The sequence below is a fragment of the Pleurodeles waltl genome, chromosome 6 (assembly GCF_031143425.1).
Source record: "Pleurodeles waltl isolate 20211129_DDA chromosome 6, aPleWal1.hap1.20221129, whole genome shotgun sequence".
Classification (NCBI taxonomy): Eukaryota; Metazoa; Chordata; class Amphibia; order Caudata; family Salamandridae; genus Pleurodeles; species Pleurodeles waltl.
In genome coordinates, this window is record NC_090445.1 from 1,013,743,827 (window position 1) to 1,013,760,877 (window position 17,051).

General features: G+C 43.3%; 1 protein-coding gene across 6 annotated transcripts in view; it reads left to right on the top strand.

The window, feature by feature from the left end:
• The window catches only part of ARHGEF16 (Rho guanine nucleotide exchange factor 16), a 369,976-nt gene that overhangs the window by 139,447 nt on the left and 213,478 nt on the right, over positions 1 to 17,051 (top strand). For all 6 annotated transcript variants that reach the window (XM_069239932.1, XM_069239933.1, XM_069239936.1 and 3 more), the window contains exon 2: positions 7,915 to 8,498. In XM_069239932.1, coding sequence (XP_069096033.1) covers positions 7,915 to 8,498 — 584 coding nt within the window. The remainder of the gene's footprint in view (positions 1 to 7,914; positions 8,499 to 17,051) is intronic.

The following is a 17,051-nucleotide window of genomic DNA, read 5'->3' on the forward strand; positions in this document are numbered from 1 at the left end:
AAACAAAGTGTTCATAGTAGTGTGACACACAGGAGAAGGGCCAAAATCCAATCAAGGCCTCCTCCTTCGCATGGGATAAAGAAACAAGATCCACAAAAGTTTAAACCACCCCTCTCCCCATAAAAAGTTACTGAGGCAAGAGGTGATGCCAGGTTAAACCATTCAGGAGAGTCTCCAGCAGGCCCTCTTTCAAAACTGATCAAGGCAGAATACCTCCTGCACAAATTAGCAGGTTCATTGGAATGTCCATGGTAGGAGATCAGCCTAGAGCAGAGTCTTATACAGGAAAGCTCTGCTAGGGAAGCTCTTGTATAACAAGGGACAAATGTAATGTGGGATTTCCATGTAACCCACTTAAAAGTGATGCGAGGCACACTGCCCATAGAAAAGCAACCTGCATCAGGAGGGACAAGACATTATGCCCAGGCATTCAAATTCCTTTAGAAGGACTGGTGAAAGACATCAATGCTGTGTTAATTCCTTCAGGAATTACTCACATCTCTTTGAAGCCGACTAGTAATCTCTTTTGAGAGGATCCCTACACAAAGTTTATCCCCTTCACCCCACATCCAAAGGGAGATAACCAAAAGGTCTGTGCAAGTGTAATCCCTTTGTCAGCATAAACTAATAGGATTATATTAGGTTAACTTCTTCAGAAATGATCAGGAGCTCAAAGAGGCCCAAGGAAAGAATTATATTACCATAGACCTATATGAGGCCTTGCTTTTGGGATTGATTTCTAGGCCAGGATACAACTTTCTTCCAAACCCATGTGGGAGTAACTCGCTTAGGTCACTGGGTATCGCCTTCAGAAGGCAGTAACAGAGGATGTTCATGCCCTCAGGGCTGCCTCCAATGTGCTTCCATTTTCTGCAGGACAGAAGCATCTGGTGTGCAAAGGTACATTCATTCCAGAAGGTTTGAAAATTATTTTGCTTATGGGTGTACTTGATTAAACGTGGTAGTGACTTTGAAAACAAATACATAGCAGGTCACATTTCAACAACCTTTACACCAGTGATGCAGCTAACATTAAATGCAGAGAAAACGAATAGTGTAAATTATTCGACCCAAACCTCAGAGAAGCTGCCCAATAAACCACAGGTGCCCAGAGAGGAGAAGTATGCTGAGCAGATTGGCATTTGGACTGCCAAACAATGAACAAAGACCCCTCAACCAAGTATATGTTTACTCACACCCAAGGTCAACATGCGGAAGAGGTTGAGACTGAAAAGTATTTATTAAAAAAAAATATATCATAGAAATGGAGCAAGGGAATCTTGAAGCGGTTCCAGTGGAGGCAGGAAGAGGGTGAGGGACACAATCGTACCCTAATGCAGACATTTCTATAATCAGTCACTTGTCAAATAAGCTTCACAAAGTGGAGAAGTGTGGCACAATGGTTAGAGCGGCAGACCCTGATGCAGAGATCTGGCCTGGGACCAGGGTTCAATTCCCACCTCGGTGGGTCTTGCGCTCAATTCCCTTGGACCAGATAATTCTCGCCTCGGTGCCTAATCTAATTAATGGGTCCCACCCTGTAACTCTGGGCAATAGCTTGCTTAATTTCCACAACAGCCCTGACAGCGCTTGAATGCTTGGCTTCACCCTGGGGGTTGCCCAGGAGTGGGCGCCTCGCAGGGAAAAGCCTGGAGGGGTTCCACAGCGGTATGCGTACAGCACCTTGAGACCCTAACGGGTGAGTAGTGCGCTATACAAGTGCGAAGTTAAGTTTTTTCACTATTGTACAAAGTAGGTGTATGGATGAGCTCATGAGAGTGAGGGTGAGTGGTCTTCAGAAAGGATCAAGCTATTGCACAGTTTCTGCAGAACCAGTAACATTTTAAACAGCTTGACTTGGGTGCCAAGAGTGCTTCGTGCCTGGCTGGGAGATGGACACTTCCATTTAGCAGAGTTAGCATGGACTGGGCAACATGGCCCTTATGGGTTATTATAGTCAATGAGCTCCATAGGGTGATTCGTTTAATCTGACACTCACTCTTTGTGAAAGCAGAGCTGTAAACTGAAGCCCTGAGTATGGATATTGACATGAACTTTCTGACTTCCATGGCAAATGTCAAATCTGGTGTAAATGTTGTTTACATTCCTAATCAGGCTTAAATTGTGCCTAGATCTGTGAAAGTGGCCTAGTAAAGCCTCATTGTTCCTCCTGAACCATTTTACTGGATGATGAATCTGGCCACTGGGTCAGTGTTTCAAACATTATATAAAATAGAAGTTTTGGGCTCCTATTCTACCAACTTTCACGTACCTGAATCTGTCGGAGCTGGAAGCAAAATTCCAGGTAACCCACCAGAATTCTGGCTGCTTGTTGATTTGTGATGTTTGCGGTGCAAGACCATAGGTGTGGTGATTACTGACTACTGACAGTGGATTCCGATGGAGTGGTTGTATTCTTTCAGCCTTCATGTCGAGCTCTTGGAACTACTCTCCTCCTGATACAACAATTGTGACGCTTGCAGCTCATAAACATGGAAGGGACAGGTTTTTGGAACCCTGTACCCTTGTTTTCGAAGGGAAGTATGCAGGGCACAATTCAGGGGTACATGCTGGTAGACGGTGTCTATCCACTATTTTCACAGGGTGGACGGCATCCCCACTGCTAAGAACGTGGGCCCCAGTGAAGTAGGCTGAACTTGTCCCAGTGTAACTTCATGACACTGGGAAACATTCAGCAGCAGCTGCACGGTTGACTGGTTTCCGCTGAGCAACAACCTGCAGGCGGTTAAGGGGCTTTTTTTGTATTTCCCCCTCCACTTGCGCCCAAGACAAAGGGGCTGATTTAAAGGCCACCAGCCCTCTTTTTTGTGGGAGTACTATCCTGTCTGGAAAGCCATCTGCACCTCACACCTAGATGCTAGACCAGTGGAGGTAGACCAGTGGATGGGAAGCAAAACCACACAGCGTATCAGTTCCCAAGCATTTAAGAGAAACTACAATTTTGAAGCAAGCTTTGTTCAATCCATGTATAAAAGAGCATGTACTGTAAGCAGAGCCACTGGAATTATGCAATTGTATGACCGCTGCAATTTGTGCATAATTATAGATATGCCACATAATCCATCATTTGTCACATAATCTTCAGATTTTAACAAAAAAAATGTTTCTAGTTCAAATGGTTCAAAAGGCACTAAAAACACTGAAACGTGTTGCCGTGCAGTAAAAGGCTCTTTGCAAAGGTTGACTGCTCACCTTTCAGTTGTTTATTGCTATATTTGGGTGTTAAACTGGTCCTAATGAGGTGCAACCAATGCTCAGACAGTGTTAACAACAAGTTTTAAAGTCACAAGAAGCACTATCACAAAATGTGCCGCATTACGCTACATAATTTGCCTTCCTTTGCCGCATAATTTGCTCAACCCTGCCACCTAATTTGGCCCTCCCTGCTAAATAGTTTCAGTGGTCCTGACTGTGAGAATGTCAGCGGTTAAAACTATGAGTATTTACATGAATAGACATTTAAATCCCCATTTTTAAGTCGAGCACAGCAGCGCGCATGCTCTGCTTTTCTGATGTGTTGGTATGTATCTGAACTTTTAACAACAGCCACTGCATGCCCATCACTATCACTTGTTCTTGGACTTGCCTTTCAAAAATCCTTTGACTTTGGTAAATGGTTTACATTTGTCCCTCCTTGGGTGGTTTTTGTTACCGTCTTTGCTATCACCCCTGTTACATGGCTTTTCCGATATGTTTGACTGCGAGTGAACTTCTTTTTATGGGCGAGCACAAAGTGCTCTGTCCATTCTGTAATCTCTCTTTGGGCTTGAAATCACACCCATGCCACGTCAGTCACTTACATTGGTTCGTGGGCTTGCCTTTTAAAATCCGCTTGCTTTCATTTGTGAAAGGCATGCATACGTCATGCCTTTTCTGGTGTTTAGCCCACCTACATAGCACCGGTAAAGTACCTAAAACATACGAGGCTCGATGTTTTCAGCCTGGAGTCCAGACTACTTTATCTGTTTATTTTACATAGCGCGATCAAGCTGCGTTTTTTTTGTTGCTTTACAACGCTAATAGCTCTAACTCTAACAAATGCGAGACTGGTTGCATTGAAAATGCTTGTTCCTTTTGTGTCTTTCCTTATCGCGGATGCTGATGGCGGCCGTGGCACTTTGAATCAGCTCGCTTAAGTGAAAATGTTTTACTTTTGATTTTCAAATTATGTGGCAAGAAAAGTCAGGTTATGAGTTTACAACGCTAATAGCTCTAACTCGAGAAAATGAGAGACCCATTGCGTTGCAAATACTTGTTTTAAATGTTATTCTTTTACAGATGCCACTTCCTGTGACGTCACTTCCAGTGATGCCTGGTGCCACGTGATGTCAAATGTATGCTTTTAGTTAGACCCCCTGCTTCTTTTTATTATTATTGTTTTTTGTAAGTACTTGTGCCCTAAAAATATGTGATCTGAAGAACACATGAGCCATTGATCTTCGTCGTGTGCAATAAACAATGTAGGGCGTGCCTGGCTGCCCCCTCCCCAAAATTGTAGAACAGAGCCCCATTTTTCTGTTATACAGATGCTTTTGTCCGAGGCCCTCTGTTTACCAGCACTGCACAGAAATAATTATGAGAGGGTCTCTTCTTTCTCAGCCCTCCATTTCCGGTGAATGTCTGGCTGTTCTCTGTGTAGGGGCCAACTTTCCTATCGCGTCTAGCTTCTGCCAGATGGAAGACAGCACGTCTTGTGGTTTTGTATTTTTTTTCTCGTTCCAGAGAAACTAGGAGTAGAGCTCATTATTTCAGAATCTAAAATGGGACTCAAAATGGTGCTGCTGTTTATTTTTGTTATAGCCTTTTGTGTAAAATTACTCACTTGACGTTGTGACTTGTCGACCTTAGTCAGTTGGTCGGGAGTGAGCAAAATAAATAAGAGGAGGACTGAAGATTGCTGAAGGGAACAGAAGAGCTGTAACTTGATGGCATGGATTGTAAAAAGCAATTGGCAAAGCCAATACGTCACACCTATGAAACCTATTGGCTTTGGCAAAGATTGTAAGCCATGCTGTATATTAGCATGATTGAAAATAAAATACAGAAAAGTGCTATGTCTTTGCTGTTGTGTCATTTTGCAGGGACGAGCCAATACAGAGGCACTTTCCTACAAACTGAGGCAAGCATTGTTTTTATTTTTATGTACCAATCGGAGATTGATTGATTGGTAAATAGGTGTGCAAAATGTGTTTTTGTTTTTAGACAAAAAAAAGGAGGGGGGTTTGGGTGGGGGGAGAGTCAACACAGAGGGAGAAGAGGGAATGCGAGAGAGAGGAGACTTGTGGAAGCTAGAAGGGCAAGTGACAGTAAACAATGGGAAAGCAAACCGACAAGGAAGGTGGTGGATGGGGAGCCACATAGACAACGGAGGGCTGATGGAGAAGCACACAGTGGTAGGAGGCGAGCAGGGATGGAGAAGCACATGGACAATGGAGAGTTGGTGGGTGCAAATGGGGAAGCATACCAACAAAGGAGGGCGGCAGTGAAGCACATGAACAACAGTTTTGGAGAAGGGAAGCATGAAACGCAACAGAAGGTTAGCGGGCGGGAAGGAAGCAGTAATGGCAGATGAGGGAGCAGAGAGAGGGAAAGGGGAGAGATAAACTGGCAAGAATAAGGAAGCTGAAGTACACAAGGGAAACAGCTGGAAAACATATGGACTCTTGTAGAGGCTTAACAAAAACAAAAAGTGCCTCCTGAAAAGGGAGGAGGGGAAGGACACAGGTAATGGGTCCATGCTCCAAGGGAGGGGCAAATACCAGAAGAGTAAAGAAGCCCCAGGGAAAGCTGATAAACAATATGCAGTCAAATGAGTGACAACAAAGCCAATCAATTGTAAGCAATGAGTGAGATCTAAGCCCCTGCAAGCTAACAATATGTCTTGCAACAGACAGTGCATGTGTTGTCTTGGGCGAGACCTAAATATGATCAGTGCTTTTCAGTTCAATTGATACTATGGCAGGCCAGAGAGCTAGTCTGGGAGGATATAGGCTGCCTTCCTCCCCCTCCCCTTTGTGTCTGCAGTCACATCCCCTCATACACTCTCACCCTTACAGAAACATCTATCCTTAGGTCAATAGCTTATGGGCATGTTGGAGGGAAAAAGGGCAGAGAAATTATCATTGCCTCAAATGCTTGTCTTTTGAGAGGTGAGAGGCATCAGGAGTTCTCCACAAGATGGTGAAGGCTTACCCCTAGGCGTTGACAGTCAGGTGTCCACTAAACTGGACCTGAAGTGATCTAGAGTTCAGTCACTTGACTCACTTTCAGCTCTGGTAAGATCCTGGTTTCGTCTTGTCTGATCACTCTAGCATTTTCTTCAGATGCATTTGGTATGTTAAAGACAGATCACTACAAAATGTCTGGGGCTATAATAAGAAGGAATATTTGCAGAATACTGGCCTTTTAACTAACAGGGTGCCCGTACAACACAGGGATAAACTTGTTTTTGACACAATCCACACCATGCAAAATAATGTGATGTGACATGACCAGCCTTTTGAATCTTGCCCATGTACGTACATAACTACAGATGGAAATATTCCGTATTAGATAGGAAAGTAAATCTGGGGTTAGGGAGGCAGGCTTTCCTCTTTTGATGTGCAAATGCAGGTTTCTTATATGAGACCTCTACTTCTTATTAGGTATAACACTGGTTTAAGTGTGAAACTGTCTCTTTGGGGCAGCACATTGACACTCTCCATAAGTGAAAATCCTGTTTTCCATCAAAACAAGACTTTGGGGATGGAAACAATTTCTATTCTACCTTGACTAGTGATCTGTATTGTATTGTTGCTATGTTTTATGTACTGTTGTTCTGTTTTGTCAACTGCCACATAAAGGTGTATTGATTTTATAAATAGTAAAGGTTAAAATGTGCAATCATTTTACTTGTAGTTTTATTTTTATTTTTTAAGATTATCTAAATTGTGTGTTTCTTTGTAGCCAGTGTTGTTTGATGTTACACCAAGTAAAAAGATGGTTGTGGTCAACACTGCAGCATCCAATATCATTCCTCTCACACGTACCCGCCTTTTGTTAACCATCCCAAAACCTATAATGACAAAAGGTTTATGTTAATAGGGTGAGAGTCACTCTGATATTTTCAACACTAATAATTCAGATTATCAGTTTAGCTCATATTTCCATGTCAGTCCTATTTCGAGTGAAGGTTTTGTTCCATTCCTTTTCAAAAAGTCTGCGCGATCAATTAAAAGGTTTTCTCTTTATGGTATATTCCAAGTGATAGAAGCAACATTTAGCCTAAGCATTTTGTCCCAACACAGAGTGACTTCTTCAAGGCAAAAATCTAAAGGTTACACTATACTTTATAGGTATCTGTTTGGTACCATTTGTTCAAAATTCATGGCAGGCAGTGCTGTAATCCTGCATCTCCTCTGGAACATCTTGTTTTTTTACACCTGTGCAAAAAATTAGTGGAGCTGCCCAATACGTTGTTCTTTTCATCTTCCCATCAAACATGTGGCTTGTCGTCATCAATGTTCTTTACACCGTGTTGTGTGAGGAAACAGTAGTCTGAACATTACAGTGGCATGCCAAACAGTTGTTCCTTTTATCTTGCCACCAGACAAGTGGCTGGACAATGTCAACGTACTACTCTTGGTGTAGACCGAGGGAACTGTAGTCCGAACGTCACAATGGGGTGCCAAAGAGTCTCTGGCATGCCATTGTAATGTTCAGAATTGAACACTATTTTAAATCTGAGGAGCCCAGTGCATGCCTGTGTAGAAGATATGTACGTAGTGAATTTATATTCTTGATGTATGGTTTTCATGCAGAATTCCAAACTCATGGCACTGTATCTTCTTGTATAATGCCGGGGCATTTGTATTGTGGAGCGCTACTTTATCTCTGTCGTTCTGCTTCTTTTAGGTCCATTTCAAGTTTCTAAAATGTCTAACAGACATTCCGATTCCTCTCTGGCGGATGATTCCTCGTATCTTCTGGACCGCAGGTTTTGCTCTGAGCTGCAGCTGAATACCAATGCCGCCTCACCTTCAAGGCATAAGTCCATGGAGTCTGTGAGCAATGCTGCCTTCTGTCCAGACCCGGTGCTGACTGCCAGCAATGGCCGCCGAATCGTCCTGAGCACAGAGAGCCCTGCAGCCCTCAAAGTGGGAACCCAACAGCTCATCCCCAAAGGCTTGGCAGTGGCCACGAAAACCAAGGTGCAGCGACACCACACCTTCCAGGTGGCCACGTTGACCAAAGACCTAGCCCGGAATGACCCAAAACGAATCTCTGCTCCTGACATTTCCCTGGATGACTTTGATGATGAAGAGGATGTTGGAGGGACGCTAACACGAAACTTTCGGAACCAGTCCTATAGGGCAGCCATGAAGGGTTTTAAGGACAGCGAAGAGGCCGATCAAATGAAACCAATCTCGTTCTCTACCTTAAAACCTCTGATGGAGGATCCAACAGCACAACCTCCCCGCAGCCCAGTAAAATCCAAGGTAAGACCATTCACCGTTCTGTTTTCTTTTGACCGCAGCTCATCTGTTTTCTACGATCGGGCCAAATCATGTTCACCTACCTCAGGCCTATTGCTTTTCTGCAATGTTTATTGAGCTCATTGGCAGTATCATAGGTGTGAGGTGTTTTCTGCTTTAGCTCTGTGGTCCTGCTTCCACATCAGAAGCGACTGCCTCTCTGGTGAAAGGTAGCAAGAATGCTAGGGTTTCTGTGAGTTACCTGGCATTTTCAGTTTAAATAGGTCCCCTGCTGTTTTTGCTGCACCAGTGTCTGTCTACTCTGTCCTCTAGTCAAGGTCCTCTGAAAGTTTTCCCTAAGGCTGAGGTGAAAATTCCAGAAGACGTCAGTACTCCAGACTATTACATATATTCAGTGGCGGCTTGTGGCAGGGAAAAGGGGCTGGGCGGTGCATATAATAAAATAATAGTAAATATATAATTTTTTTTATTTGCCATGCCGTGCTGCTCCGCTCCTCCACTGTTGACTGCAGGCACAGGCTCCCAACCTGCCCTGCGGTCAATCCTGATGCTGCTCAAAGCAGCATCAGGATTGGCTGGGAGCGCCCAGCCAGGGCGCTCCAGGCTGACTGGGAGCCTGTGCAAGCTCTCTGCGCATGTATGTTTGGCTGGCCCAAGTCGGCTCGCCAAACACACATGCGCCCAGAGGGGAGTGCACAGTGCACTGCCCTCAGTTCCCGTCGCAGTCAGTGGCCCCGCCTGATTCAATAGAAAACAATGATAAACACAGTTTATTATCGTTTTGTATCAAAGGGTTTGCAGCTGCTGCTGGCGGGGGAGGGGAGTCAACACCCCTCCGTCCTAGCGGAGGATCCGCCCCTGAATATATGTAAATCACTAAATGTCCCGCCTGCATGGATGCCTCTCACAATCATTTAGTAAATCCTGGTGCTATACCACCCCCCCTGTGGCTGAGTGTGAGAGTACAAGTGCTGCCCTTGATAAAGCATGTGTTTTTCATTCAGTGCTCACCAGGTAGAAGGGTTACAATTGTGTGTTTTTTTCATTCTCAAAATCCCACTCATTCTTACACATTCACTCCTCTCCCTCCCCACATACACACACACACACACTCTCCACGCTTTGAATGTCTTGTTCAGCCAATATAATCGCAATTATGCTACTCTGGTAGTGTCACAATCACTTACTGTCTTACTAACACTGACTCGATCCATCTAGTTCTGCCTTGGTCTACAAGTAGTCCTGTTTACAGCGTGGCCTAGCGGTTTTGGCAAAGCGTTAGCAACAGCTTCTTCACCTGTAGGTTGCACACGGTAACTGCTTGTTTCTGTGATTGAGAGGTAGTCAGGTGAATGATGACAAACAAGGAAACCACAAGATTGGCACTTATTGCATTTGGTGTTGGCAGTGTCAGCAGAGGTGTCAAAGAGTGAATGGTTATGGCGTCTTAAATACTCCTATGCCCACTGGAAGTGGTCTATGGAAAGCAGCAGTGAGAAGAGGCAGTGTGAAAGACAGTCCTATGCGTCTGTGTGTGATCAGAGGACATTTTAAGCATCACCTCTCCATAAACATCCCAGTAGAACAGTAGTGTAGGTTACATACTTAAGTCTGTCTCTGACTAGGACACGTTTGAGATTGAAAAAGTCACACCTGAAAAGGAGATGTGAATGTTCCCTATCCTGAAAGCCCTTTTGAAATAATTATTTCCCTTCGAACCTTGACCATGATGTAAAAGTGACTAGACAAGCATTGTGAAGTGAAAAATGTCTGTGATTTAAAAAAAAAAAAAAAAAAAAAAAAACATTTAAAAAAACAGAATCATTCTGTACACTCTTTGGTTATCATTTAATCGTGTAAGGTTTTTGCCTTCTGCTGCAGATAAAACCCGTTCTGCTAGCCAATGGCTTGAGAATGCTAATGGCGTCCTCCTCACCTTTGCAGCTCCTGGATGCAATAAACAACAATCGAAAGTTGACGATTTATCCTTTGCAAAGAGTCTGGTGTTTTGGTTTTCCCCTTGTGAAACTGTTTAATCATTTGTTGATTCTGCTAGACACATTTCTGGTAGCAATCTGCAAATTATGCAGCAGACAGATTATGTGGCAAGTATGCAAATCCATAATTACATGGCGAACAGTGTGGCTGGGGATCTCGTAATTTCATTTGCTTTCATCATGGGTACAATGTGTCTTAAGACTGATTTATTTATTTAATTATCCGCATTGCATAGACTTAGTGCCAGCTCCGATTTCAGCAATAGAAGGAAATGTTCCAGTATCTCGGTCTCCTATTTGCCTGGAGTTAGTGTAAAGGAATAGTTTTGTGGTGCTGGCTGTACCGAAAGCTTCCTACCTGCGTTGCACAATGTATCCACCCCAAGGTGCATGTCCCTTACTCCAGTTGCATTGATTTCCAGAAGCTATATAATGGCTGGCAATTTCAAGATGACTGGGGCGGAAATTGTGATAGGGTTGACACAAAATAATATTATATGGAATGTTACACGAGCTTTAGGATTCACATTTAAAATAATTGGGTGATCAACGATCAACGGGAGAAACTCTGTCTACGTCAGGGAGTCTTGGAATGTGTGATACTCAGTCCGACACTAGTCCAAATAATATGTCATGATATAAAGTGTATTGTTAAATATTGTGGTCATCACATTTTAGAGCACCATTAAATTATGTTTGGAAATAGAGCCTAAACGACGAAGTGTGTGTTTCTGTATGTGCCCTAACATCATGGGAGCGGTCAAGTCCTTGTATGGCAACACAAAAGAATTGAGAACCATCTGAAGATTACTGTGGGCTTCGAGGGTTGTACTGCAGCCGTATTATTTGCTCTTGAGAGTCCTCTCAGAATAACGTGGGCCATCATTGTTTCTCCATTCTTGATTTTGAAGCAGACCATGTCTAGCAACAACGGCATAATCTAGGGAAGGGTCAGACTTTACATTTTAAACTCACCAGGAATTCAAGAAGACTTAGATCTTGGCTGGAAGAGATTGTTTAGAGAAAGTCCAACCAGTGTGTTTCTTCTCATAAGCAGCGATGGTCGATGGTGCTAGCCTGGAAGGAAGTGTTCTGTTCTTCAAATGAGCTTTGAAAGCAGCTCCTTGCTGTCTGGAAATGCGAAGCCAATGAGGTGGTTCTACACCTGGCAAGATGTGGTCTTTTTGATGAATAAGAAAGTGACACCCTTTGGTTGGGTCTGTTTTCATAATAAAGATTAAGTAAAATGGTGTAATTAGCGAAGTGCTTATTTTGTTATGTAGTTAATGATGAGGGCCACAGATGTGTAAAACAAAAATTAACTCTAGTCTACGAGAATATCTTCTGTATGAAACTGCAAAGAATACTTTTATTAGTAAACTGGACAAAAACCTCTACTAACTTTGATATTTTTTTTCTGTATTGAATTGTATGAATTTAAAGACACCTGATATTTGGTTACTTTGCAAAAGTACGTCCTGGAATTAGCTACTACAGAATAACCATGCTGGAGTTCAAAAGGTAAATGAGCATTTACAATGCCTTTAAATTTTGATGAATTATTGTCACATTTGCTGTGGTTCAAAGATAGAAGTCAAATGTCAGGGTGTTTCTTCTGACAAATTGCTGTTTATTCTTCTAACATGGAGAATGGTGTTTACTTACCTTCTCTGACTACAACATAAGAGGATTTTCTAAAATGAAACTGTAACAATCTTGCTGATGTACAGAGAGTAAGAACTGAAAGGATGTAGAATGTCTATATTTCAAAAACAACAAGTGATGGACGGAATGCTGAACATTGTCAAACATTCACCCCCAGTCACAGATCTGGGTTTAATCCATCGTTTTTTTGCTGCCCATGCCATTCCAGTTTGGACCCAGCCATATGCAAATCAGTCTTGACCCTGTTCCCCATGGGAACAGTCCAGCCCGAACTGCTAGGCCAGGTCTTCCCTGGACTGGAAACAAGCATCCTGGGACCGGTTTCGGGGTTTCACCCCTCATCAGCCAGGCTAGCTTGAATCCAGTGGCATGGGAAGCACGGGACCCACGTCTGGGCATACCCTTCCCACTTAGGGCGACAAATGCAAAAACAACAGACGTGGGTGTGCCCAGACGTGGGTCCCGTGCTTCCCATGTCACTGGATTCAAGCTAGCCTGGCTGATGAGGGGTGAAACCCCGAAACCGGTCCCAGGATGCTTGTTTCCGGTCCAGTGAGGACCTGGCTTGGCAGTTCGGTCTGGACTGTTCCCATGCGGAACAGGGTCAAGACTGATTTGCATATGGCTGGGTCCAAACTGGGGTGGCATGGTGAGCAAAAGAACGATGGATTAAACCCAGATCTATGACTGGGGGTGAGTGTTTGACAATGTTCAGCATTCCGTCCATCACTTGTTGTTTTTGCTTTGTCGCCCTCAGTGGGAAGGGTATGCCCAGACGTGGGTCCCGTGCTTCCCATGTCACTGGATTCAAGCTAGCCTGGCTGATGAGGGGTGAAACCCCGAAACCGGTCCCAGGATGCTTGTTTCCGGTCCAGTGAGGACCTGGCTTGGCAGTTCGGTCTGGACTGTTCCCATGAGGAACAGGGTCAAGACTGATTTGCATATGGCTGGGTCCAAACTGGGGTGGCATGGTGAGCAAAAGACAATGGATTAAACCCAGATCTATGACTGGGGGTGAGTGTTTGACAATGTTCAGCATTCCGTCCATCACTTGTTGTTTTTGAATGTCTATATTTCTCCTAGTATATATGCATTTTAAATACCAGTAGATGAACTCTATATATATTTCAAACTTTTATCAGTACTTAAAGAGCTCGCATGAAGCACCGTTTTTATATAATTCTGAAGTGTGATGGAAACAAAGGTTTTAATAAGAACAAAACAAATGAAGACACATTGCTTGGTGATGTGCAAATGAAACTTATTCGCTCACACCCTACACATTATCAATCTAATCTGTGTTTTACATAGTTTTTGCTGTTTCTGTATGGCTGTGCAAATTTAGTAACCGTTTCAATGGAAAATATCCTGTCCGTAAATCACAGTGCATTACGATACCATGCATTAGTGATATGTTGGCAACAGTGTACTCCAAAATGCACCACTGGCTCCAGCCTATAGCCTGACCACTGTCTTGCTTAATAGGCCTGCCTCGTTTGCTGTCCTTGTTCTTTCAGTAATGCATGGATTTTCACAACCCCTATGTCTTCAGTAATGTAACACAGATGGCAGCAACTCCACTCTGAAATTTGTTCCAGCACCACTGGTCTCAACTTGGGTTTAATCACACCCATCTTAAGTACCTATTCGGCTCTTGAGGCATAGAAATTATACTGACAAAGACTGAAATGTAAGATGATCATCATAGTTAACTGAGAAGAATGCCAAACATGTAGAAGATTTGGTTATTGCAGTTCAGGAGACTGAGACATATTTCAGGTCCATCAGTGATATTTGATGGTAACTATAAACTTTACAAACACACAAATACAATAACATTTTAAGAAGTGTCATTTATGTATTTGTAAAGCATGTGTTTTAAAGTAAAATTGGTGTAGGCTAAGATATCAGTGACATTGAGTGATAAACAGTGAAAATTATGAGAATAACCTTGATAGTTCCTGCCCTAATTTCCAAACTCCAGACCTGGGGCGGAGGTATCCAAGTGGGGAGGGGCAAGTTGAGGTCAAAACAGAGGTGATATGCCGTAGTGTAAGAGTTAGTGGTCAGGACAAATATCATTGGTGGTGACCTTACAAAACAAAGGTATCACCCTGGTTGTAAAATTCATAAACATTTTAGCATTATTCAAAAAAAAAAATGTTGTGGAGTAAAGAGATCTTTATTCAGACTCGGGCCTGACGGAGATCTTGACAGACGAGTTACTCTGTCACAATGGTGATTGATATCCCATCTGCCGAAATATGAATCACAGGATATAATGGGATTTATATTTTAGCAGATTGGATATCCGTCACTGTTGTGACGGAGTAACTTGCGTGCCAAGATCTCATTCGGGCCCTGAGTCTTCAAGTAGGAAAGCTGTTCCTTGGACTATATGTTTTTCCGGCGTGAGTGGTAATCCCTCGGGTTACAGAGATCTTGGTGGCTTAGACTTTGGACCTGTTCATTGGGTACAGACATTGTATACAGCAATTCAAGTGTATACAAATCTAAGAGGCTCAGACTTTGGGCATCTGCTCCTTAGATTACACCTATTTTACAGGTGAAGGTAGCAATTTGTCAGCTTGTAGGGATTTGAAAGGCTTGTGCCTTAGCTGTCTCTACCCTGAGGGACAGCTCAGACTTCAGCAGAGTTACCCCATATGTTATAAGAAGGTCTCATTCTGAACAGCATCGCTGTGCCTTAGGGCTCAGAGGTACCGTAAAAAATAATTTATCCATGAAATTCGTCTCCCAAGCATATGTTTTGGATAGGTAATGTAGTCCTTTCGTGTACCCATACCTTACAGGTGAGGGCCTTTGACCACCAGAACTCTAGTTAATCACCTTTCAGGCTCAGACATCTGACGGGAAGATACTCTGTTTCTTGCATTGATCCTAAAGGCAAAGATCTATAACAACAAAATATAATTTGATTACAGAGAACGTCCAGGTTCTTGCTTCTGACAGCAAAGTTATATTTCAGTTAGTAGACATCCGACAGGTTCAGGAATCTGGCAGCAAAGGTGTTACTTAGGTTACATCTGTCTTACAGACCTCATCCTATGACCACCCATCTAGCATACAGAGAGCCCCTACAGGTTCAGGCATCTGACAACAAAGTAACCTTTTAAGTTAGAGACATTTTACAAACCCCAGCATCTGGCAGCCGATGTCTGACAGCAGAGATATCCCTTTGGTTACAGATCTCCAATATGCTCATCAATCTGAGAGCAAAACCATCCTCTGGGTTACATGGATCATACAGGCACAGGCCTGTCCGGTGGCAGCAGAATGATCCTTCAGGGTTCGGAGATCATACAGGCTCAAACATCTAACAACAAAGATACACCCCAGGTTGTGCAGACTCAACAATTTTAGACATTTGATAGCATAGTTATACCTCAGTTTTCAGAGATATTCAAGGCTCGTGCCTCTGAAAGCAAATCCAACCCAGAGGTTCCAGAGACAATCAATTCTCAGACCTGGAAGCTAAGATATCACTCAGTTTGCATACCTCTTCCTAACGCATTCATTTAGCTGCAGATCTATCCCTCGAGATCCTGAGTCTTTCAGACTCGGGCTTTGGAAAGAAGCACTGTTTACAGGGTTAAGGTATTATACAGTGTTCTTACAATAAAACTACCATTCTGGTTAAACATATCCTAGTGGCGAGTTCTTCAACGACGCAGCTATCCTTGGGATTACTAATTTGGGAAAACATTGTACCTCCCGGGAGACCGAAGTTTTAATTGGTGGCCTTGGGACTACTTTGTGGATCACCGTTCTGAATGGCCAATCTTTAGAGGGATCTAAAGGTGTTAGAGTGCAATTGGCCAGCTTCCAAAATGGCTGTAATATAAAAGTTAAACGAGATTTGATGCCCAGTAAATTTAAGGTACCGTCCATACGGGATAGTTCCTCTTGCGTTTAGATACTTCAGCATTTGCTTCTATAAAAAATGTGCTTTTTGATTAGTCACCTTTTTTAATAAACAAGCATAATATCTCTTAATGCTTTGCATATACACTAGGATCCACATTAGTGTAAGCATCCCTTATATACAGACGCAACATACAAAGTGAAGGGCTCAGCTCTCCAAGCTCCTATCACTCCCAGACCAGGAACTGTGGAGGAAGCAGCAGATACCTGGTCACTCTTAGAGGGGAAGAGTGGTAATTGTTGTGGGGCCTGGCCGAACCCCCTTTACCTATACAATAAAAGACACATGCCAACATACCGATTTAGATGGGAGCCCCCAGGTTTTTAAAGACCGAAACAGCTTTGATTTAGCTTTTACCTGCCTTTAACTGTCCCCACTTCCATGTGCAAAAATAAATCCCTTTATCAGGTTTTTCAAATCTCCCTCTTTCCAAATGTTGCCATACATGTCAAGTTCACCCTATTTTACCGTAAATGCTAGGTGTTGTCTCAGACTGGCGTCTGTATTTCCAAGTTATCAAGCGTGCCACTTCTGGTACTTATCCTTCTTTCACAATTGAAAAAGCTTTTGCAAAGCCAATAGTTATTGCCTAATAATGAGCAATTGGCTTTGCCAATGTGTTTCAGCTAAGTTGTACACTGGCGTGGCTGATGCAAAGCATGGCTAAAAGACGTAGAGGAGAGTTGCGTATAGTATCGTAGACTGAAATGGCCAACAGTGGAGTAGAGTGTTGTGGTTTGGAGTGGCATAGTGTGGAGTGGCATAGAGTGCCATACACTGGAGTGGCAAAGAGTAGATTGGACTGCTGTAGAATGCATTGGGGTAGAGTGTTGCATAGTATAGTGTTGTAGAGTGCAGTGGCATTGAGTGCAGTGGTATTGAATTCAGCAGCATAACATGCAATGTCGTACAATGAAGTGGCGTAGATTGGATTGGTGCAAAACAGAG